The 25,826-nt window shown below is 39.8% G+C and overlaps 1 protein-coding gene across 4 annotated transcripts in view; it reads right to left on the bottom strand.

The window, feature by feature from the left end:
• The window catches only part of LOC140198843 (bromodomain and WD repeat-containing protein 1-like), a 157,488-nt gene that overhangs the window by 120,894 nt on the left and 10,768 nt on the right, over window positions 1-25,826 (bottom strand). For all 4 annotated transcript variants that reach the window (XM_072259976.1, XM_072259973.1, XM_072259974.1 and 1 more), the window contains 5 exons: window positions 22,407-22,557; window positions 19,102-19,200; window positions 18,850-19,010; window positions 6,608-6,829; window positions 5,531-5,631 (listed from right to left, as the gene is read on the bottom strand). In XM_072259976.1, the coding sequence (XP_072116077.1) occupies window positions 5,531-5,631; window positions 6,608-6,829; window positions 18,850-19,010; window positions 19,102-19,200; window positions 22,407-22,557 (734 nt within the window). The remainder of the gene's footprint in view (window positions 1-5,530; window positions 5,632-6,607; window positions 6,830-18,849; window positions 19,011-19,101; window positions 19,201-22,406; window positions 22,558-25,826) is intronic.

Here is a 25,826-nt window from a genome sequence, read left to right as displayed (position 1 = left end):
CTAAGGTAGAAGGAGATGAGTTTTACAGCTCTCATTACATGCACGTGCAGTTCAACTCTGAGTGATAATGTAGGAAGTTTGACATTAATAACTCATCTCCTTTTACCTTAGGCCACAAACTTATCAATTACCTATGCTGTGGACCACTTTCTGGAGGTTCAAGACTCCGACTTCAACAACGAAGGGATCCGTATGTTCCACGACCATTGGACTAAGTGTGTAAATGTAGGAGGGGACTATGTTGAAAAATAAATGTGCCAGGTTTTCTAAAACTGACTCCTTCTACCTTAGGCCACAAACTCATCAATCACCCCTCTCTTAAACTCTATTTGCCACTTCTCAGCCCAATTTTGCATCCTATCAATGTCCCGCTGTAACCTCTGATAGCCCTCCACACTATTCACATCACACCCAACCTTTGCGTCATCAGCATATTTTACAAACCCATCCCTCCACTTCTTCATCCAGCTCATTTATAAAAATCACGAAGAGAAGGGATCCCCAGGACAGATCCCTGAGACACACCACCAGTCACCGTCCTCCATGCAGAATATGACCCATCTACAATGACTCTTTTCCTTCTGTAGGCAAGCCAATTCTGGATCCACAAAGCAAGGTCCCCTTGGATCCCATGCCTCCTTACTTTCTCAATAAGCCTTGTATGGGATAACTTATCAAATGCCTTGCTGAAATCCATATACACTACATCTTTGTCAATGTGTTTAGTCACATCCTCAAAAAATTCAATCAGGCTCGTAAGGCACGATCTGCCTTTGACAAAGCCATATTAACTATTCCTAACCGTATTACGCCTCTCCAAATGTTCATAAAACCTGCCTCTCATGATCTTCTCCATTAACTTACCAACTGAAGCAAAACTTACTGGTCTATAATCTCCTGGGCTATCTCTACTCCCTTTCTTGAATAAGGGAACAATGTCAGCAACCCTCCAATCCTCCGGAATCTGTCCCATCCCCCTTGATGATGCAAAGATCATTGCCAGAGGATCAGCAATCTCCCTTACCTCCCACAGTAGCCAAGGGTCTATCTCGTCCGGTCCCGGTGACTTAACTAACTTGAAGCTTTCCAAAAGCTCCAGCACATCCTCCTTCTTAATGTCTACATGCTCAGATCTTTCAGTCTGCTGCAACTCATCCCTACAATCGCCAAGGTCCTTTTCCGTAGTGAATATTGAAGCAAAGTATTCATTAAGTACCTCTGCTATCTCCTCCAGTTCCATACACACTTTTCCACTGTCACACTTGATTGGACCTATTCTCTCACGTCTTATCCTCTTGCTCTTCACATACTTGTAGAATGCCTTGGGGTTTTCCCTAATCCTGCTCGCCAAGGCTTTCTCATGGCCCCTTCTGGCTCTCCTAATTTCATTCTTAAGCTCCTTCTTGCTAGACTTATAATTTTCTAGATCTCTATCATTACCTAGCTTTTGGAACCTTTCGTAAGCTTTTCTTTTCTTCTTGACTAGATTTTCAACAGCCTTTGTACACTACGGTTTCCATACCCTATATTGGAACGTACCTATACAGAATGTACCTATACAAATATCCCCGAACATTTGCCACATTTCTGCCATACATTTCCCTGAGAGCATCTGCTCCCAATTTATACTTCCAAGTTCCTGCCTGATAGCTTCATATTTCACTTTACTCCAATTAAACGCTTTCCTAACTTGTCTGTTCCTGTCCCTCTCCAATGCTGTGGTAAAGGAGTTAGAATTGTGATCACCATCTCCAAAATGCTCTCCCACTGAGAAACCCGACACCTGACCAGGTTCATTTCCCAATACCAGATCAAGTACAGCCTCTCCTCTTCTCAGTTTATCTACATACTGTGTCAGAAAACCGTCCTGAACACACCTAACAAATTCCAGCTCATCTAAACCCCTTGCTCCAGGAAGATGCCAAGCAATATTTGGGATATTAAAATCTCCCACCACCACAACCCTGTTATTATTACACCTTTCCAGAATCTGTCTCCCTATCTGCTCCTCGATGTCCCTGTTACTATTTGAAGGTCTATAAAAAACACAGTAGAGTTATTGACCCCTTTCCGTTCCTAACTTCCACCCACAGAGACTCAACAGACAAACCCTCCGTGACTTCCTCCTTTTCTGCAGCCTTGACACCATCTCTGATCAACAGTGCCACGCCCCCAACTCTTTTGCCTCCCTCCCTGTCCTTTCTGAAACATCTAAAGCCTGGCACTCGAAGTAACCACGCCTGTCCTTGAGCCATACAAGTCTCTGTAATGGCCACAACGCCATAGCTCCAAGAGCTCGTCCGCTTTGTTCATGATGCTTCTTGCATTAAAATAAACACATCTCAACTCACCAGTCCAAGAGCATCCCTTCTCTACCATCTGCCTATCCTCCCTCTCACATTGCCTACAAGCTTTCTCTATTTGTCAGCCAACCTCCCCTTCCTTCATCTCTTCAGTTCGGTTCCCACCCCCCAGCAATTTTAGTTTAAACTCTCTCCAACAGCCTTAGCAAACTTCCCTGCCAAGATATTAGTCCCCCTTGGATTCAAATGCAACCTGTCCTTTTTGTAATGGTCGCGTCTGCCCCAAGAGAGGTCCCAATGATCCAGAAAATTGAATCCCTGCTCCTTGCTCCAATCCCTCAGCCACACATTTATCCTCCACCTCACTCTATTCCTATACTCACTGTCGCGTGGCACAGGCAGTAGTCCCGAGATTACTACCTTTGAGGTCTTGCTTCTCAGCTTCTTTCCTAACTCCCTGTAGTCTGTTTTCAGGACCTCCTCCCTATGTCTTTGGTACCAATATGTACCATGACCTCCAGCTGATCACCTTCTCACTTCAGGATATCGTGTAAGCGATCTGAAACATCCTGGACCGTGGCACCTGGGGAGCAAACTACCATCCGTGTTTCTTTCCTGCATCCACAGAATCACCTGTCTGACCCCCTAATTATACATTCCCCTATCACTGCTGCCCTCCTCTTCCCTTCCCTACCCTTCTGAGCCACAGGGCCAGACTCTGTGCCAAAGGCATGGCCACTGTCGCTTTCCCCAAGTAGATTGTCCCCCCCCACTGGTACTCAAACAGGAGTACTTATTGTTAAGGAGGACAGCCACATTAGTACTCACTAGTATCTGACTCTTGCCCTTCCCTCTCCTGACTGTTACCCACTTATCTGTCTCCCGAGGCCCCGGTGTGACTACTTGCTGATAGCTCCTCTCTATCACCTCCTCACTTTCCCTGACCAGATGAAGATTATCAAGGTGCAGCTCCAGTTCCCTAATGGGATCCTCAAGGAGCTGCAGCTCGATGCACCTGGCACAGATATGGCTGTCCGGGAGGCTGGGCGTCTCCCAGACTTCCCACATCTGACACCCACTACAGAACACCAGCCTCACAGACATACTTCCTATTCCTCACAGGTAGCTTACCTCGCCTCAACCCACTATCAACAAAGCCCATTGAACCAAAGCCCTCCTACTCTGTCTACCTCTACTCCGTCACCCACTCTATAAAGCCACTAGTGAAACTTGTTTACAGGAGGGACAGGACTGGCAGCTCAATACTCTGGGGTTCCGTTGCTTTAGACGTGACAGAGCAGAAGGATTAAAGCAGGACGGTGGTGCTACTGGTCAGGGAAGATATCATGGCAGTGCCTCATCAGAAGAGACTGAAGAACTCATCTAATGAGGCATTATGGATGCAACTGAGAAATAAGAAAAGTATGACCACATTAATGGGGCTATACTACAGACCACCCAACAGACTTAGGGACTTAGGAGAATACATTTGTAAAAAGATCACAGATTGTTGCAAGAAACATAAGGTAGCTATAGCAGCTGGCAGCCCCCTTCAATCCTGTGCATTGAAGTCTCAAGTCAGAGGTGGTGATGCAGCCAGTCAGAATGCTCTCAACAAGATCACAACTGAGTCTCATTCCCAACATCTCATGCACAAAATGGGATTTGAATTTGCATTTTCCACATCTACATTCTGCAGATGAGTAACAATGCATAAAACACAGCAATTTTTTTTAAAGTACCAGCTTGTGGATATTAATACAGCTAATGAAATTAATGAATTAAAAACAAACTGGTGACAGCACTGTTTTAATAGTGATGAGACTATTACTAAAAACTTTAGGAAAGGAAACCTGCTGAACAAACATGGTCTGACATGATTCATTTCTGTAGATTTTGAATTGAATGTCTTCTGAAAAGCCAGCAATCTACTCGTTTGCATCAAACCACTACAAAGAAAATGACATCAAGGTTAAATGAACTGGATTACCCTGCATCAACCTTGGAATTCCCTTCAAACATGACAGATGATATATTTAAGCAACATTTCAGCTGGAACTTGTTTCCTTGAAACAAAACATCGTGAGGACATTTGATAGAGGTTTTGACGTCTTGATGCATTTAATCAAGTAAAGGAAACTTAATTATAATGGATGGCTCAAGGACCAGAAAGGTAGAGGTTAAAGTTCTAAGCAAACTAAAATCAACAAGGGGAAATGCAAGAAAAATACTTAGACTGATTAGGATCTGGAATTCATCACCTGCATAGGTGGTGAAAATAAGATTAGATCCTTAAAGAAAATTGAATATATAATTAGGAATGTACAGAGCTACAGGGAAAAGAATGGAGAAGCAGGTTGGTTGGATTGTTCCATCTGGAAGTGGCAAAGATTCAATAGAGAATGGCCCTCTACTGTGCCTACTATTGTATAATTCTATCAGAGTTACACATGCATAAATCATATGACAGCATTAACCAATCAGAACTATTCATTTTTTAGGATCTATAACTATACAATGTCTTATTCATTGAGACATAAAACATTTCAAGTGCTCAAACAGTGGCTGCAATGTTTTTCAGCTCAAGCATCAAATCATTGACCCATTATTGGTTAAATTTGGCATGTGAAAATTTCGCTACGCCTGCAAAAACAGTCTTTGATACTTTGAAACAACAGTGCTTCTCAGTCATTTGATGTGTTCATGCCCATACATTGTAATTTCAATTATTTCAATTATAACCCTAAATTAATCTGCTAAGTCCAGAGAGCAAAGCATTTGTAACCAACTGAGAAAATAATATTGTGTTGAATTGACTATGAACAAACATTTCTGTTCACTATAATTACTCCCTCAAAATCTTTTGTCATTCTTATTTTTTGACTATTGTCATGCTTCCAATGATATGGCACAATATTATTTCACACTTATTGTTTGAGAATAAAATTATTTTCTGGAAGTGAGAAATCATTTTCAAAGTGGAAAAAAATCAATTTTATTTCCTTTATCATTTCAGAATATTTATTCCGACTGACATAGAAGGTTTTAGAAATAGTTGTCACTACTACTCTTTGAAAATATTACAAATGTGGTAGTGCATACGAATATCAGCAAAGACTAAATAAATATTTTAAAATGAACCAGTAAATTATTAAACCAAGATTATAATTATTCCAATTTACAAAATAGCCACTTTATGTCATTGATCAATACTTAGTAAAACTTACTTAAACTTTAGCGTATCTGAATCCCACTGCCAAAAACACACACTCCCATCAGATCCTGTAGAGGCCATGTACCGGACTGAACCTTTACTCATTGGACCAAACTGGAAAATTGTAGAAAGCAGCATCATACATAAAACACAAGGACTATTGTAAATAGTTTAATCATATTTACATAATATCAGTAAACAAAATAGATGAATCACATTCTTTGCTTTAATGCAGCTACAACAAATTAAAAACTTGATTTTAAATGTCAAAACCTCATATTAATAATACTGAATCTTGATTTACTAATTTATTTTGACATTAGAATGTGTAAAATAGTTGCATCGACATTTATCTGTGTTCTGAGCATTCACACATCATGTACAATATTTATGATATGTTTAGATGGTGGCCAAAACTGAAATTTCAAAAATATAATTGGGGCACTCAATGGATTCCATCTAACCCCAATGTCTATCCAGACAACCTTTCCAAATGGATTTTTAATGCCAAATTCTGAATTCCAGTAACCTTGCCTGAGTTGCATTGTCAATTTAAGATGCTGATACAATAATGACTGGACAGTCATTTAAAAAATAAATGTGTTGAAAAATACAATAACTGATCGGATTGTAAAATAACTTCCAATTTGTATCAGCATACCACTTTTCTCCCCCAATAAGAATCTATTGCAATTATCTATTTTATATATCAAAGTACTTGAATATCACGTTACAACCAGTTCACATAATGAAAGGGCAAGTCTTTTACATACCTACATTCAATTACAGAAAGTTATTTTAGAACCCTTTGTAGTTAAATGGTAGAAGAAGCCTGATTTTTAAATATGCAAGTACATAATTCTGTTCCGTGCTGGCACAATGCAAGTTCTTTCAGAGCTAACTTGCTGAAATCATTGTTTTTTAAAGTTCAGGATTTATGTAATTTTGTTGTCGTCAGAATGAAATTCTTAAAAGGTCACCATAAGAAAACTGGTAGAATCAAGAAAAGAGCAAACCCATTGATTACAATTTTAAACAACATTCATATAGTACTTACAATGTCATAAACTTTACATATTTTTAATATTACCTGCAAAGAAGTAATGGATCCTGTGTGTCCTTGTAGCACAGCTACGGGAGCGCATGTTCTCAAGCACCAGACTCGAATTAGCTTATCACAACTGCCAGCAGCTAACATAGAGTTCTCGTAATTCACAGCCATATCAGAAATTTCAGTAGAGTGGCCACGCAAGGTGGAGAGTAATCGACCAGTGTGTGTGGCCCAGATCTTTACAAGACAATCATCAGAGCCCTGGAACATAATTATTAATGTGTTACTGAACAACTTTCTGAATTCTAGAGCCTTTGAACCCCCATTTACTTCACTTAATTTTCCACTCCTCTAATTTAACTTAAATTTAACCTAATTTTATATGGTGCAAGCTACCATGGTAACTCACATGTAAAATTTGCCACATCATTATATGAGAGCTTAAAATTAATTTGATAGACATGTTTTGCCTATAATTGAAGCTCAAATCAAACTGATTAACAAAACATTTGATGGTACAACTTGTACACAAATCCTACTAAGATGTTTTCCGGACAATGATAAAGCTTTCAAGATGCATTAAATTTATAGATTTATTTTGTCACAAACAGCTCCAGCAGAAATTGACAAAACATGCCAATCACCAAAGATGGAGTTGATGTGACTGAATTTAAGAGTAGAATTAATTTCAATGTTCATTTTTAGATTTCCAACCCTCCCATTCACAAGATGCTGCACATCATCCCTTCGAAATATGATGCAAACTGTTAGGATCAAAAGCTGACAAATTCCACAGACATAATGGCCTGTTTTCCTAGGTTTGAAAAGACATAGTTCCAGAGATGGTGGATGAACAGAGTCATAGACTTACAACATCATACAGCAGGAAACGTGCATTTTGGTCCAAATGGTCCATAGAGACCAAGATTCCCATTTAAGTATGTCCTATTTGCCCATGTTTTCTCTGAACCTTTCCTAACCATATACTTTTTACACATATTGTTTATGTACCTGCCTCAATGATTCTTATTGGCAGCTCATCCCAATATAATGACCACTCTCTGGATGAAAAAGGTACCCCTCAGGTTCTATTAAACCATACCCCTTTCACCTTAAATCTATGCCTTCTAGTTCTGATTCCCCAACTCTAGAGAAAAAAAACCTGTGTGCATTCACCACATGTCCCTCATGATTTCATATACCTCTGTGAGATCACTCCTCATACTTCTATGCTCCAGAGGAAGAATCTCAGTCCGCTCAATCTCTCCCTGTAATTCAGTCCTTCAAGTCCTGGTAACATCCTTTATGGGTGGCATAAATATTTCCACTAATATTGAAAAGGTTTCAGAGGAATAGAAAACAGTAAGGATGATACCACTATTCAATAAAGGAAGGTGAAAGATGCCAGAAAATTATAGGCAACAATTGTCAAGAGACTGTTGGACATTAGGGGATGCTTAGCAAGACATTTGATGCCAACTAAACAATGCCAACATAGTTTTGTGAAAATTGCCAAACAAATTTAGAGAATGCAACTAACAGTAGGTAAAGAAAATGTCAATGGACAAAATAGATTTCTGAGGCACGTTTGATAAGGTGTCACTTAGAAACCGCAAAATAAGGACATGAAGTATTGGTCCAAAACGTCAACTGTTGCACTGTTTTCCACAGATGCTGCCTGGACTGCTGAGTTCCTCCAGCATTTCAGTGTGTTGCTTGGATTTCAAGCATCTACAAATTTCTCATGTTCGTGACACAAGGTGTAAATGTACTTGCACATTTCTAATCAGCAGACTGGAACAAGCAGGGTGCCTTGGAGTGCAAGGATCCCTCTATTTTAGTGACTTGGATAAAGTAACCAAGTGTAATATTTCCAGAGATGCTGACAGGGGGGGGGGGGGGGGGGAACAAATTGCGAGAAGGACATCAACTGACCAAGAGATTCCCCAATCTAACTTCTGAGGTGAGGATCAAACTTTTAAAAAAGTTTTCAAAAATGAAGGATGACCTAATTGAAATGTACAACGTACTAATGGGAGCAAGACAGGGTATTTTTGTGGTTTTGAAAAGAGGTGGTTACACTAGCAGGAGTCTCTCAAATGACAGACATATTTTTAAGATAAAGTCTTCTCACAGAGCGTAGCAAATCTCTGGAATACTCTACCCCAGAGAACTGCAAGTCACTACAAGGGGATCTGTTACAGAACAGGAGTTGAGCCATGGGGTAGCAGTCATGACCATATGAAATGGCAGGCCAGACTGGAGGGGCTCAATGGCCTATCCTGTTCACATTTTCTTGTGTGCCTATAAAAGAATATTGACATTTTCAGTCAATTATGAGAAAAGATAGCAGCTGGAATACAAGCTGAAGCATGGGAATATCTGTTTAATAGGAGAAATAGAAAAACACATTGAATGGTGTGAGCTACACCATTATATATGATCTGCATCTGAAACAGGAATGTTATCTGCAGGAACAACAAATAACTAAGGCAGCAAGGTACAGTGATGCTAGATAGTTTGTGAACCCTGCAGAATTTTCTCTATTTCTGCATAAATATGACCTAAAATGTGATCAGATAGTCACACAAGTCCTAAAACTAGATAGAGAACCCAATTAAATAAGACAAAAAACATCACTTCCTCATTCATTTATTGAGAAAAAGTATTCAATATTACATGTATTTGTTGGGAAAAGTATGCGAACCTTTGCTTTCCGTAACTGCTGTAACCCCTTGTACAGTAATAACTTCAACCAAATATTTTTGATAACTGTTGATCAGTCCTGCACATTGGCTTGTAGGAAATTTAGACCATTTCTCCTTCCAAAACTGCTTCAACTCTGGGATGTTGGTGGGTTTCCTTGCATGAACTGCTTGCTTCAGGACTTCCACAACATTTCTATAGGATTATGGTCAGGACATTGACTCAGCCATCCCAAAACATGAATTTGACTGTTTTTCAACCATTCTGTTGTTGATTTAGTTTTGTCTTTTGGATCATTGTCTTGTGGCATTATCCAACTTCTATTAAGCTTCAGATGATGGACTGCTACCCTGACATTCTCCTGTAAAATGTCTTGATATAATTTTGAATTAATTGTTCTCTCAACAATTGCAAGCTGTCCAGGACCTGAGGTAGCAAAGCACCCCACACCATGATGCTCCTTCCAACATGCTTCACAGTTGGGATGAGGTTTGGGTGTTGGTGTGCAGTGCCCTTTCTCCTCCAAACATAGCAATGTGCATTTTTCTGCCAAAAAAGTTTAACTTTTGTCTCATCTGTCCACAGAACATTATTCCAGAAGTACCACTGTAGAACATCTGAGTGGTATTTTTCAAACTTGAGATGTACAGAAATGATTTTTTTTTTTTTGGAGAGGAGTGGTTTCCACCAAGGTGTCCTTCTTATAGTGGACACATTTTTATATGACCACAGGTTTTGTTTACTGTGGGTGTCACTTTAAGCGCCTGGACGAGGTGGCAGTATGATGTCAGTATAACAAAATGCGGACAGACTGCTGGGACACATCTAGAGAGAGACAGAGAGGACTTCAGACTGCGAACAGGAGCTCGCTACAGTAATGGGTGAAGTTTGATACTTTCCCATACCCAAAGGATTGGATGAATGAGCGGTACACAATGCATATTGGATATGTGACTGTCACTTCTTATGATCCATACGTGGATTTTTGGAGTATTCTGTGGTGACCATTTTCATTAACCCTTACATGGATTCAGGGGTGTTATGTGGTGTCCACTTGTGCTAAGGAATATTCCGTGACTGTCACCTTGTAATATCTCTACGTGGATTTAGGAATACAACTCGATGGCTGAGATCTTCTGTGACTGTTACTCAGTTTTCCCTGCGTGGAGCCTGTGGAGTTCTTCGTGATCGCCTCCTCGTTGCATTTTAATGTGGATTTACAAGTTTCTCCACCCCCCCCCCACCTATTCCGTGGATAGCTGAAACTTTTCAGCTTGCCATCTTAAAACTTTAAGAACTGTTCCTAAGCTTGACGGCTTGGGAGCCACAAACACATAACACTGTTAACTTCTGTTTAGAAGAGTAGTTTGTTTAATTTTCTATATTTTTACTAGATACTAATAAATATAGTGGTTTACTATTAAACCCTGACTCAGTTTGTGGCCTATTGCTGCTGGTACGTAACATAAAGTGGGGACTCGTCTGGGATCTGAACAAATTGGAGCTTACCCATTGATTTCATTGATTACTTCCCTTTTGATTGACTTGTGTGTGGAAACCAGCAGCAATGGATATTGATGAATTCCTGGCATCACCAACCTCTGAGGCATTAGAGGAAGCTAAAAAGGCAGGTTGTTGGTCATTGATAAGAAGTTAAAATTTCTTACAGTAAAGCTGGCTATGAAAAAGGCAGAGATTCAGAGGAGAATAGTTGAGCACTATATATCTATGGGTGTGTTTGAAGCTGAGGTGTTAGAAATGTTTCCTGAAAGTAAAGCAGACGACCATCAGTACAAGACGGAACAACAAAAGTGAGAGCTACAGAAACTTAGAGACTGAGGAAAGGGACAAACAGAGGCAGTTTGAGCTAGAGAAGCTAAGGTTTGTGGGTCAAACTTCTGGCTCTAGTGATAGGTTTGTTGCCAGTTGGGAAGTGGTTCCTCCATTTGATGAGGCTGAGGTTGATAAATACTTTCAGCATTTTGAGAAAGTTGCTCAGAGCCTACAGTGGCCAAGAGACTGCTGGCCTCTGCTGTTACAGAGTCTTATTAAAGGTAAGGCTCAGCAGGCGTATTCTGCCCTATCAGTTGACAATGCAGCTGACTATGGGACAGTAAAATAGGCTGTGCTTAAAGCTAATGAACTGGTTCCAGAAGCCTATAGGCAAAGGTTTAGGAATTTGAGGAAATCTGTGAGCCAGACTCATGTGGAATTTGCTCATGAGAAGTCTGTATGTTCTCTACAGAACATTTGTACATGTAGATGCACATCTAGAAATGTGGATGATGATTTTGACAAATTGAAAGAGTTGGCTTTAATTGAAGAGTTTAAAAGGTGTGCCCATAATGACATAAAGACATATTTAGATGAGAAGGATGCTGGCACTTTGCAAGAATCTGCTAAGTTAGCAGATGAGTTTGCTCTGACGCATAGGCTGAAGTTTACCCCAGGTAAGACCTTTCAAAAGACTAGCATGGATGGTCAGGGTAAACCAGAAATCAAATCTGGGAAAAGTGACAAAGTTAAGGATGAAGGGAAGCAATTAAAGGAGAAACATTCTGGTCCTACTTGTCACTATTGTAGGAAACCTGGTAATGTTATGGCTAATTGTTTCCTCCTGAAGGAGGAAAAGGAGGTAGTTCCAGATGCCTGTATTCAGCGCCTTGAAACACAAGGTTCTGGACATTCTGATGAAGCTCTGCTGAGAGCTGAGATATCTGACCCGGTTAGGGAAGAGCTCATTCCTTTTGCGTCAGAGGGATTTGTTTCAGTGAATGAAGGGTCACCCCTGGTGCCAGTGAAAATCCTTCGAGATACTGGGGCTTCTCAGTTGCTCCTGTTGGACAATGTTCTGGAGTTTTGTGATGAGACTGCCACTGGTGAAGTGAATCTTATTCAAGGCATTGGAGGAGGCATTGTCCCTGTATCTCTGCACAAGGTAATTTTGAAGTCAGAGTTAGTTTCAGGACCTGTTAAGATAGGACTACGGCCCAGTTTACCGGTGAAGGGCGTTTCTTTGTTGTTAGGGAATGATCTAGCAGGCGGCAAAGATGTCCCTGCAGTGCAGTTGACGACTACACCAATCACTGATGACCCGAAGATGGATTCTAATGTTTACCCATCCTGTGCAGTTTCTCATGCTATGGCCAGGAAGCTTACCAACGCAGATGGTCTTGTGGAGAGTGGTTCCGCTACCCATGATAGCTCATACCAAGATTCAGGTTTTGATGACCTGTCAGTGACTTTCCTGCCTTCATTGTTTGACCAGGATCCTTGTATTAGGCCTGACTATAAAGATTTGCCTTTGTCCAGGAAGGAGTTGATAGCGGAACAGACCACAGACCCTGAGTTTGTTGCATTGAGAGAAACAGCTTCCTCAGTTGAGAAGATTGAGAAAGTGCCAGTAGGATATTACATCAAGGGTGGACTGTTAATGAGGAAGTGGAGACCACCTGATATTCTGGCAAGGGAGGAATGGGCAATTGTTCACCAGGTTGTAGTTCCTAAAGTCTATAGGAATGAGATTTTAACCTTGGTCCATAGTATGCCCTTGGGTGGCCATTTTGGTGTGAATAAAACTGTGGACAAGGTTTTGAGACAATTCGTTTGGTTTGAGGAAAGATGTAGTGACATTTTGCCAAACTTGTCACACTTGTCAGGTTGTGGGTAAACCTAATCAGGTCACCCCAGTGGCCCCACTGCAGCCTATTCCTGCATTTGGTGAACCCTTTTCTAAAGTTATCATGGATTGTGTTGATCCATTGCCAAAGACGAGAGCCGGCCATCAGTATTTGCTAACCATCATGTGTACAGCATCTAGATTTCCAGAAGCAATACCTCTCAGGAATATCAAAGCTCCAACTGTGTTGAAGGCTCTCAAAGTTTTTCACCCTATTTGGTTTGTCTAAAGAAATCCAGTCTGATCAAGGAAGTAATTTTATGTCAGGATTATTTCAGCAGGTAGTTTACAAACTGGGAGCCAAATAAATTACGTCATCTGCGTACCATCCAGAATCCCAAGGGGCCTCAGAAAGATTCCATTCTACCCTCAAAACCATGATTAGGATATTCTGTATTGAAAATGAGAAGGATTGGGATAAGGGAGTTCACTTGCTTCTATTTGCAGTAAGGGAGTCTGTGCAAGAGTCCCTAGGCTTTAGCCCCTTTGAGCTTGTGTTTGGGCACCAGATCCGAGGTCCTTTGGCATTAAGAGAGCAGTGGATCAACAATGACCTGCATATAAATTTGTTGGACTATGTTTTAAAATTCAAAGACAGATTACAAAGGGCTTGCAACCTAGCAAGGGAAATTTTTAAATCTGCTCAGAGTAAAATGAAAACCTGGTATGATAAGAAAGCCCAAGTTAGGACATTTAAGCCAGGAGATAAGGTGCTCGTTCTTTTCCCTGTGCAGACAAATCCCCTGCAGGCCAGATTTCATGGTCCCTATGAAATTGTGTCTAAGGTCAATGATGTGGATTACATAGTCAAAACACCAGACAGGAGGCCGCCAACACAGCTCTGTCACATAAACATGCTTAAGCTGCATCATGAAAAGCAGCAGTGGTTGCTTGTAAATAATGATGGATCCGAGCTCTCTGGAAATTTACTAGCTGATCCTACTGAGGCCCATTTTAAATCAAACATTATTTCAGCCAGATTGACAAATTTGACTATTTTGGAAAATTTTGATGAGAAACTGGCTCATTTACAGCCGCAGCAGCGGCAGCAAATGAAGCAGCTGATCATGAAATTTCAGGATTTGTTCCCTGATGTTCCAAATAGAACAGTAGCCTCACATGATGTAGATGTTGGTGATGCCAAACCCTATAAAACAACATCTGTATCGCATGAATATTCAAAAATGTAGACTTGCTGAACAAAAAACTGAGTATATGTTGGAAAATGGTATTATTGGGCATTCTGCTTCAGACTGGAGCTCACCTTGTGTTATGATACCTAAACCAGATGGTAGTATCAGGTTTTGCACTGATTACAGAAAGGTGAATGCTACAACAAAAACAGATGCTTATCCAATCCCTACAGCGGATGATTGTGTAGACAAGGTTGGACAAGCTAAGTTCCTTACAAAAAAATCAATCTGTTAAAAGGGTATTGGTGTGCTCCATTAACGGATAGAGGTAGAGAAATTTCTGCATTTGTAATGCCTTCTGGGTTATATGAATACCATGTTCTGCCATTTGGAATAAAAAATGCTCCGGGAACATTCCAGAGAATGATTAATTCTGTAATTCAAGGGTTAGAACACACAGATGCCAATATTGATGATTTGGTCACAAGGAATGACATATGGGAAGTCCACATCTCTGCAGTGGAAAAGCTGTTTGAAAGGCTCTCAAAGGACAACCTTACAGTTAACTTAGCTAAGAATGAATTTGGCCATGCCACTGCAACCTATCTTGGTTATGTTGTAGGTCAAGGCAGGTTGGCTCCTGTTCAGGCAAAAGTTCAGGCAATTTCTGAGGTTCCCATTCCAACTGGTAAAAAAAAAGCTCTTAGAAGATTCCTAGGAATGGTCAGATATTATCGCAAGTTCTGTAAGAATTTTGCTGATATTGTCCTCCCATTAACTAACATCCTGAGGAAGGGTGAAAAGTTTATTTGGACAGAGCCTTGCCAGGAGGCATTTGAGAAATTGAAGGACGTCTTATGTCATTGACCTGTGCTCAGGTCACCTAACTTGGCAAAACTATTTTCCATAGCTGTAGACGCCAGTGACAAAGCTGCAGGAGCAGTGTTACTACAAAGGGATGATCATGATGATATTGACCATCCTGTGGCTTACTTCTCAAAGAAATTCAATGAGCATCAAAGAAATTATTCCACCATACAGAAGGAATTATTATCACTTATTTTAGCTTTGCAGCATTTTGATGTTTATATTTGCACAGCTCAGAAACCACTGGTAGTTTATACAGATCATAATCCATTAGTGCTTTGAATAAACTGAAAAACAAAAATAGAAGGTTGTTGAATTGGAGTTTGATTTGGCAGGAGTACCATCTCATGATAACTCACACTACAGGCAAGAATAATATAATTGCCGACTGTCTTTCTTGGTGTCAAGCTTGCAGTGTACTTTTAATAGTGGAGTGGAATTTACTATTTGTATATGCTCCTGCAATATGTTATATTAGTCTGTAGTGTGCTATGTGGTAACCGTATATGTATTGTCTAACATATTGTAGTCTGTAGTTAAAATTTTGCTCTTACAGATCAAAATTTTTCCTTCTTGGGGAGAGGTGTTAGATGACCACGGGTTTTGTTTACTGTGGGCATCACTTTAAGCTCCTGGACAAGGCGGGAGTACGACGTCAGTATCACAAAATGCAGAGAGACAGAGAGACAGAGAGACAGAGAGACAGAGAGACAGAGAGACAGAGAGACAGAGAGACAGAGAGACAGAGAGACAGAGAGACAGAGAGACAGGACTTCAGACTGCGAACTGGAGCTCGCTACAGTAACGGGTGAAGTTTGATACCTTCCCATGCCCAAAGGACTGGGTGAATGAGTGGCACACAACGCATATTGGATACATGACTGTCACTTCTTATGATCCATACGTGGATTTTTGGAGTATCCTGTGGCAACCACTTTCGTTAACCCTTACATGGATTCGGATGTGTTATGTGGTGTCCACTTGTGCTAAGGAATATTCCATGACTGTCACCTTGTAATATCTCTATGTGGATTTCGGAATACAACTCGACGGCTGAGATCTTCTGTGACTGTTACTTCGTTTTCCCAGCGTGGAACCTGTGAAATTCTTCGTGGTCGCCTCCTCGTTGCATTTTAATGTGGACTTACAAGTTTCTCTCCCCACCTATTCCATGGATAGCTGAAACTTTTCAGCTTGCCATCTTAAAACTTTAAGAACTGTTCCTAAGCTTGACAGTTTAGGAGCCACAAACGCATAACACTGTTAACTTCTGTTTAGAAGAGTAGTTTGTTTAATTTTCTATATTTTGACTAGATACCAATAAATATAGTGGTCTAACATTAAACCCTGACTTAGTTTGTGGTCTATTGCTGCTGGTATGTAACAACATGAACAGAGATTTTAGCAAGTTCTAGAGATTTCTGCAGGTCTTTTGCTGTTACCCTTGGGTTCTTTTCCATCTCCTTCGGCATTGCACATTGTCCTCCTGGTGTGATCTTTACAGGATGCCTACTCCTAGGGAGAGTAGCAACAGTACTGAGTTGCCTCCATTTGTAGACAATTTCCCTTACTGTGGACTGATGAACACACAGATCTTTAGAAATGTTTTTGTAGCCTTTTCCAGCTTGACCCATCTCTACAATTCTTCTTCCAAGGTCCTCTAAAAGTTGTTTCAATTGAAGCATGGTGCATATAAACAGATCTTTCCTGAGAAGAGCAAGCTCTGTCAGTAACCTGATTTTGTGTGTCTCTTTTTTTTAAAAATAGGGCATCTCCACAACCCACATCTCATTAATTGAAGCAGCTGACTCCAAATTGCTTCAGTAGAAGGCATTACCCCAGGGGTTCACATACTGTTCCCAACAATACATGTAATATTGGTCATTTTTCTCAACAAGTAAATGAAATACAATTTTTTGTTTTTTATTTAATTGGGTGCTCTTTATCTAGTTTTAGGACACATGAAGATCTGATCACATTTTAGGTCATATTTATGCAGAAACAGAAAATTCTACAGGGTTCACAAACTTTCTAGCACCACTGTAACAATGGCCTCATCGCAAAGGAAATAAAGAACAAATATAACAAAGATTTGCTACAACTTCATGTAGCCTTGGTGAATCTGCACCTGGATTTGAAGCAGTTAACAAAAACCTCTACATTTGACTTCTGGATGAAGCTGTCAGGATGTCGGGAAATATTTAGCAAAATGGACCTGCATGTACACAAAAGAAGTGGTGATTTTATGGAACAACATTAATTAATAAGTGGGAGAGGTATAGACAAGTTTGCCCCTTTAGTTGGAGGCTGGAGTAAGAGATTAAAAGTCAGGGATGCATGTTATGGGATTATATCTTTTGCAATGCCCAAAGCCGAAAGGATAAGAATGAAGAACCAGTAAGTACATTCAAGGCTGACAGAGATATACTTTTAGATTTCATTTTAATGTAGGATAATAATGATGCCAGGTGTGATTTTTATGTAATGATGAAACAAACTCAAAGGGGGTCTTAGTTAGTTAGTCTTACTTAAGTTATAAAATATTCACAAGCCACAGGCAGAATCAAACAGCATCCAGAAATAATTTAAAATTTCAAACATGGCATCAGGCAAGTAACAAAGACCTGAAGTTTAAGACTGAACTAACCATAATGTAAAAATGCACAAAGGCCACAAAACAATTCTCTATAAGAAATGCAACATTGCATAGCACCCTTGATTTTGTTTTATACAAGCTTGTGATTAATCATGAATCACACCTACCTACAAGTGTTTACAAAATAATGAGTCACAACTGAAGCAGGTTTGTGTTAATAAACTGAAACACATGCTCAGCCATTTAAGAATTTATCCAAATCAAAAACCTAACAATTACTACACTTAAACATTTACTTTTGAGAAGAAAAACCTTGAAAACTTAAGCTACAAGTTACAAGAAAACAATAAACTTTGCACTGATAGTTGTAATACGAATGAACATTTTAAAAAGCAAAAATAGCGATTTTAAGTATTTAACCTCATCATTCAATGTTTATGACCAGCAAATTGAAATATTAGTGTTATTCATGGTCAACAACCATATGTTGTCGAACACAGCAGTGTCTCAAGACACATCTATCGCTAAGGACCCTCACCATCTGGGACATACTCTTTATTCATTATTAGCATTAGGGAGGAGGTACAGAAGCCTGAAGAACCATACACAATGATTCAGAAACAGCTTGCTCTCCTTCAGATTTCTCAAAAGTCCATGAACACTACTCTCATTATTCCTTTAATTTTACACTATTTGTTTGCAATTTAAAGAAATTTGATGTCTTTTCACTATACTGCTACCACAAAACAACAAATTTCACATTATACAAGTCAGTGATACTGAATGTGATTGTGATTTTTAAGTGACATTTAAAATATTGATCACACTTATTATTTCTTTCTTAAATCATTTAAACCCAATTTTAGGTTTTGATAAACAAAAACTACAGAAGCCAGAAATGCAGAACAGAGGGAAAAAAAGTGGAAACGCTCAACAGATCAGGCAGCACCTGCTAGAGAGTATTAAACATTTTGACAACTTCAAAAGAAAAAAATAATTTGCCATTCCATTTAGGAGAATAAAGATGTTAAAAGATTTTTGTTGATGGTGCTCACTTATTTATTGCAGAAATACAATTCCATATACATCCGTTACCTAAGTATTCAAAAGTACCTCTACAAAGTCTACACAAGCATTCCAAAATATGCTTTTCCTTCTATCTGAAAACAACTGGCCTCACAGTTCAAAAATTGAATTTAGCTCGCTGATATGCCACACCATTTGGAAAACACTCAATCTCCAATTATTTAGTGCACAAATTCAAAGCAAAGCGCAAAATAAACTGACACAGAATACTTACAGTAAAAATCCTGTGACCTGTGCGATCAAAAGCAACACAATACACAGAAGACAGATGTCCAAGAATCCTCCGATGCATCTTTATATGCTGAAAGGTGCTGGTTGGAAAAATTGAACTAAAACGTCCATATCCTGTCAATTGTCTGCCACGAACTATTTCCACTGAAATCAGAAGTTTGAACCAGAGTGAATATTCTGAGAAATTCCAATCAAATATACTTTCAAAGCAGAACTAGACCAATCTCACACTTACCCACGCTAGGTGGTTTCCCATAACAAACAGGCATTTCAGGTGGTCTCCCTCTATGAAGAGATGCAAAAGCTGAGCCTCTCCATACTACCTGTTTGGAATCTTAAAACAAGAAATTTACATCATTAATCAATCTACCCAATGAGTTAAGGTGGAGTGAGATCAAAGTTAAACACAGAACACAAACAGTACAGCACAGGTACAGGCCTTTTGGCCCACAACGCTGTGCTGAACCAGCTACAAGGCAGATCAAAAACACCTGAACACTATTCCCTGCTATCTGCACAACATCCGTATCCCTCCATCTTCCTTACATACATGTGCCTACCCAAAAATCTATTAAAACTCTGATGTATTTGCCTCAACCACCATACTGGGCAGCGCATTCTATTCAGGCTAAGCAGGTGCTACACCTTACCCAAGAGTGACCTACAGGTTAGCGGAGGGAATGAGCACCTTACATCGCCTTTGGTAGAGGTGCATTTCCATCCTGCCACGCCAAGTATTTTCCCTCAAATTTTGCCACGAGCTTACTGCATTGATTTATCAAAGTAACTGGTTCTTAGCAAAATATTAGTCTATGATATATCTCAAGCTGATTGGATTACCAGGTATAACTCAACCAAATTGCAGAGAAACAGTTTTGATGAAGGCCTGTGGCCCAAAATGAAGACTATTTACTCTTTTCCATAGGTACTGCCTGACCTGTTGAGTTCCTCCAGCATTTTGAGTGTGTTGCTTTGATTTCTATCATCTGATTTTATCATGTTTGCAGATAAACAATGTTTTTTTTATTAGCAGGGCTGATACTGATAAGTAAAATATTCTTCAAAAGTTATAAATATTGAATTAAAACTTCCATTCCAAAGAAATATGAGAACTGTTCCGCTTTCATGCCAGCTATGCCATTCAATAATAATGAGTGATCTTTACCTCAGCACCCCTTTCATGGACTAAAACTATATTCCATGATTACATCAATATTCAAAAATCTGCTCATCTGTGCTTTGAATGTAGTTGACAACTGAATGTCCACAACTCTCTTGGGGCAAGATTTCCAAAGTTTCACTACGTTATGGGTGAAGAAATTTTTCCCCTTACCAGTCCTGAACAGCAGATCCCTTGTTCTGAGAATAATTTCTAGTTCCAGATGCATTAGTCAGGGAAAATGTTATCCCCGAGTCTAACCAGTCATCTCTCATTCTTCTTAATATAGAGATTATGGACATTGTTCACTTCATCTTTCTTCATAATAGTCTTTCCCAAAATCCCTGGAATATATCCAGTGAACCTTCATTGTACTTCCTCTACAAGCAGTATGTCTTTACTTTAATATGAAGACTAGACCTATACACAATCTTCTGTATATAATCTCAGAGAACTCCATAAAATTTCAATAAAGACATCTTTTTTGCAATACATTTCTTTTCACAATAAAGACCAATAAAGTCAACCACCTTCCTAACTTTAAGGACTCAAAACCAGAAATTATGAATATTTATTTGGTGATTAATTGAGTATTCAATGAATAGCTACAGGAGACACACAGAAAACAGACAGAAAGGTGAGCTGGAGGCACAGAATCAGTTTTACTTTCTTTGAATGGTGCAGCAAGCTTCCACCTACTTCCATTTCCTACCTTCTCTGATCACAGGCTGGCCAGTTTAAAACAACCATGCATCTTACAATGACATGCAGACCAAATAATATGCATTATTTTGGAAAGAACAGGATAGTCAATAACAAGGGTAAAGATTAAGAAATCTCATTCTTTTTGGTCATAGGGCAATGCGAAAAGGAAAGTTTTTTTTATTAAATACACATCAAGAAAAATTTAATTTGTTCTGTTCTGCAAATCCATAAATAATTACACCACAGCCACAGTTACTCTCCTAATGGAGCAAAATGTAGCTATAAATATTGTATGCTTCTTAATTTCTAAGAGTAGAAAAACATTAAGCAATTAACACCCTGAGGTATCAATATAGATTATTTTCAGAAGCAGTTGCATGAGAGAAATAAGTTGCAATCTTTAAGAATCATGACTTCACTTCTTTTGAATGAATGGTACCATTTTAAAAAAAAAATCAGTGCAAGCAAAGAAATTAACAGTACACAGCAAAAAGTGGAACTGAAAGGTCCTGATAAGAATATCTTTAAAATAACATCTCAAAGTAATCAGGCAATAGGTACTACTCTAACAATTTAACTGCTACTTTTCTCCTCAAAGGTCTTGTGTAAGCAATACGGAAGTATAATAGACCCATGCAGCTAAGCTTCATGAGTATATCCAACAGACAAGGCAATACTAGGCGGAGAGTGGGAAAAACTTATACGTGAAATGGGAGTATAAAAACCAACCAACCATAATTAACACTTTGGTCATGAGTTAGACACCATGGAAGAGAAAAATAAACAGAACCAAATTAAAATGTCTACTCCAGATCATGACCCAACATTTGGGACAGAAACAAAACTTAAAACACCAAAAAGACTCACAGCACAGGCAACTGATTTGCCCATCTTGTCTCTGGTTAATCTCATGTTTATATGAATATCTGTTATTTGTCAAGTAGGGTGCCGTGCACAATCCTGATTTGATGGACATGGATGTGAGAAGCACGGAGGAACATCTGGTGAAACTTCTGAAATGCCTGTTTCGCTGCCGCCTCTAATGTGTGATCCAGAATCTCCGGAGGGGAAGGCCCCGAATCCTCGGCTTTGCCTGTTGCTTGGCGGCTGGGGCTGGGGTCAAAGCGCTTGGCAGAGATGATGCTCGGTGTCGGAGGCTTGAAGTTTTCTGACGGACTCAGAGTCGGCTGTGGTCAGGTGCTTCATCGGCAAGTTTGCGGCACTGGAGGTTTACGGCAGGGAGAGTTTTTCTTCCTTCTACCGACTGCATGAGATGATGGGGCTATCGGGACTTTTGAGACTTTTTTTTACCATGCCCATGGTCTGCTCTTTATCAAATTATGGTATTGCTTTCCACTTTTGTAACTATATGTTATAATTATGTGTTTTTTCTCAGTTTTAGTCTTGGTCTGTCTTGTATTTCTGTAATATCATACCGGAGGAACATTGTATCATTTCTTAATGCATACATTTCTAAATGACAATAAACAAGGACTGAGTGTCCTCATAATCTAATCTAATATGTATTCCTTACAGTCCAGTAATTTCTTCAAGAACTTATGATATTGCAAGCACCACACCTCAGTAACAGAGGGTGTGGGTCATTGCATTATTAAATTTCCTAGACAACTGAATTATCCAAAGACCCATCACAGACTGTTCATGAAAGCCTTTACCTTTTGCAGTTCGTAGCAACGATTGTCGCCCTGCTCCAAGAAGGGACTGTACTCCAGACACACTTGGAGGAACTTCCTTATCCAGCAATGTGCCAATTCGTTGGCATATCCGTAGCAGATAATCAGGCGGCACGTGCCGATTTGATAAAAGCTGTAACATCACAAAGGAATTGCTTAAGGCTTTACATTTTCATACAAAGTTGGACATGAAAAGTAAGCAGTACAGAGGCGTACCATATGTAGAATACATATTCTATACGTAGAATACGAGGGGTAATTGATGAGTTCGTGGCCTAAGGGAGAAGGAGTCAATTTTAGAAAACCTAGCACATTTATTTTTCAACATAGACCCCTCCTACATTTACACACTTAGTCCAGCGGTCATGGAGCATACGGATTCCTTCTTTGTAGAAGTCAGCGTCTTAGACCTCCAGAAAGTGGTCTACAGCAGGGGTGATTGATAAGGTTTGTGGCCTAAGGTAAAGGAGATGAGTTATTAACTTCAAACTTTCTACATAATCAAAGAGTTGCACTGCACATGCATGTAATGAGAGCTATATAAATCATTTCCTTCTACCTTAGGCCACAAACTTATCAATCACCCCTGCGGTGGACCACTTTCTGGAGGTCCAAGACGCCGACTTCTACAAAGAAGGGATCCGTATGCTCCACGACCGCTGGACTGTGTGTAAATGTAGGAGGGGACTATGTTGAAAAATAAATGTGCTAGGTTTTCTGAAATTGACTCCTTCTACCTTAGGCCACGAGCTTATCAAACACCCCCTGTACAATGCATATATGGCTGACAGCTTCCAGTAAGGTCAACAGATACATATAGTACTGCGTAAAAATCTAAGGCACATGTAAAAATTCTGTAAAACAAAAATGCTTACAAAAATAATGAAAAATTTCCAAATATCAAAAAAAATTACTATAAAGTGTGGAAACAGTAAAAGACTAAACCAAATCAATATTTGGTATGACCACCTTTTGCCTTTAAAACTGCATCTTAGGTACACTGTCATGCATTTGTATAAGAAAATCGGTTGCGAGGTTGTTTCAAGTATCTTGGAGAATTTTCCACAGTTTTTACAGACATGTACTGACTCACTTGTATCTGTCTCTCCAGGTAATTGTAGACAGCCTCCATGATGTTGAAATCCGGTCTCGGTGAAGGCCATGCCATCTAAAACCATTCAAAAAAAATCTAGGGTGCCTAAGACTTTTGTACAGGACTATAGCTGACATTGTGCAAGGATCACCCCTAACAAACCCTATTTGCATCTCAGTAACATATGAAAAGACGCTTGATTACCTGTCTGTTCAAGGTAAAATTTTTACGTGACATAAGAATCATTCAGCTCTGAGCAATCTCATCAATCCCATTGTGCCATGTACATATTCTCAAACACAACTATCAACACCACCTCCTCTGTATTCTGCCCATGTTAGAGGTATTCCACCTATATTGGAGATGAGTTACAGTGACCAACTAACCTACCAATCATCAATTCGGATGTGAAAGGAAACTGGTGCATCCAGGGAAATGAAACCTATCCAATCACAGGAATATGATGCAATTTCACAGACCGTCCTGGAGATCCGGATTAAACCAAAGTTTCCAAAGCTCTGAGGGTACATCACTGTGCAGCACGAAGAAAAGTATGCTGAGAGTTTTACATTTTGAGAGTCACAGTCAGTATACAGGACTACAGTGTTGGGACCATGACAGAGACTTGGCAATCACAAGTGCAGGAATAGTGACTGTATGTTCTTGGTTTAAAAGTTTCAAAAGGAACAGGGAGAGAGGGAAGAGGTGGAGGGTGACATCGCTAATCAGGGAATGTGGAATGTGCTTAGGAGCACCTTCATGGGGTTCTGGATAGGTTTGTTCTACTGAGGCAGGGAATGGATGGTAAGATCAAGGAACCACTGTTGAAAGGAGATATGGAACATCTAGTCAAGAGGAAGAAAGGAGCATACATAAGATTTAGAAAGCAAGGATCAGACAGAGTTCTGGCAAGTTATAAAGTAGCCTGGAACAAGATTAAGAAGGGACTTATGTGAGCTAGAATGAGACACGAGGAGGTCTTGGCAAGTAGGATTAATGAAATCCCCAACATGATATGCAGATACATGAAAAACAGGAGGATAACTGAAGTGAGACGATAAGACATAGGAGCAGAATTAGACCATTCAGCCAACTGAGTCTGCTCCACCATTTCATCGTGACTGATCCATTTCCCCTCCAACCCATTTTCTTGCCTTCTCCTCAAAACCTTTCACGCCCTGACTAATCAAAAGCCTATTAACCACAGTCTTAAATAAACCCAGTGACTGACCTCCACAACCACCTGTGACATCTAATTCCACAGATTCACTGCTCCCTGGCTAAAGGAATTTCTCTTCATTTCTGGTCTAAGTAGAGATCCCTCTATTTTAAGGCTGTGCCCTATACTCATCAACCATTCAAAACATCTCTTCACGTCCACTGTATCTTCAACATTTGATAGCTTTCAATAAGATCTTCCCATTCCCCCCACCCCCTATTTCTTCTAAATTCCAGTGAGTACAAGCCCAGAACCTTCAAGTGTTGCTCATATGATAACCCTTTCATTACCGGGGTCACTCTCGTGAACCTCCTCTGAACCCCCTCCAATATCAGCACATCTTTTCTTAAATAAGAGGCCCATCGCTGCTCACAATACTCAAAGTGAGGCCTCACCAGTGCCTTAGACAGCCTTGTTTTTGTATTCTAGTCCTCTTGAAATGAATGCTAACATTGCATTCACCTTTGTCAGCACAATTCAATCTGCAAATTAACCTGTAGGGAATCTTGCACACCTTCGACTTTTTAAGAATATAGACTATATTTTCATTCCTACTACCAAAGTGGATGACCATACACTTCCCAACACTGTATTCCATCTGCTACCTCCTTGCCCATTCTCCTAATCTATGTCCTTCTGCAGCCTCTCTACTTCTTCAGCACTACCTGCTCCTCCACCCATCTTCATATCACCTGTAAACCTGGCCACAAAGCCATCAATTTCATCATCCAAATTTCTGGCAATCCCAACACAGACCACTGGTAACACCGCTATTCACCAACAGCCAAACCAAAGAGGATCCTTTTATTCTCACTGTTTGCCTCCTACCAATCTGCCAATGCTAGGATCTTTCCTGTGATACCTTGAGGTCTTATCTTGTTTAGCAGCCTTTTGTACTGCACCTAGTCAAAGACCTTCTGAAATTCCAAGTACACAACATCCATCAATTATCCTTGTCAATCCTGCTTGCTAATTCTTCAAATAATTCTAACAGATTTGTCAAGCAATATTTTCCCTTAAAAAAAACCATGCTGACTTTGGCCTATTTGGTCATGTGCCTCCAAGTACACCCAAAACACACCCTTAACAA

The sequence above is a fragment of the Mobula birostris genome, chromosome 6 (assembly GCF_030028105.1).
Source record: "Mobula birostris isolate sMobBir1 chromosome 6, sMobBir1.hap1, whole genome shotgun sequence".
NCBI classification, from domain to species: domain Eukaryota; kingdom Metazoa; phylum Chordata; class Chondrichthyes; order Myliobatiformes; family Myliobatidae; genus Mobula; species Mobula birostris.
Note: the sequence above shows the minus strand (reverse complement) of the source record. Positions and strands in the feature narration are given on the sequence as shown.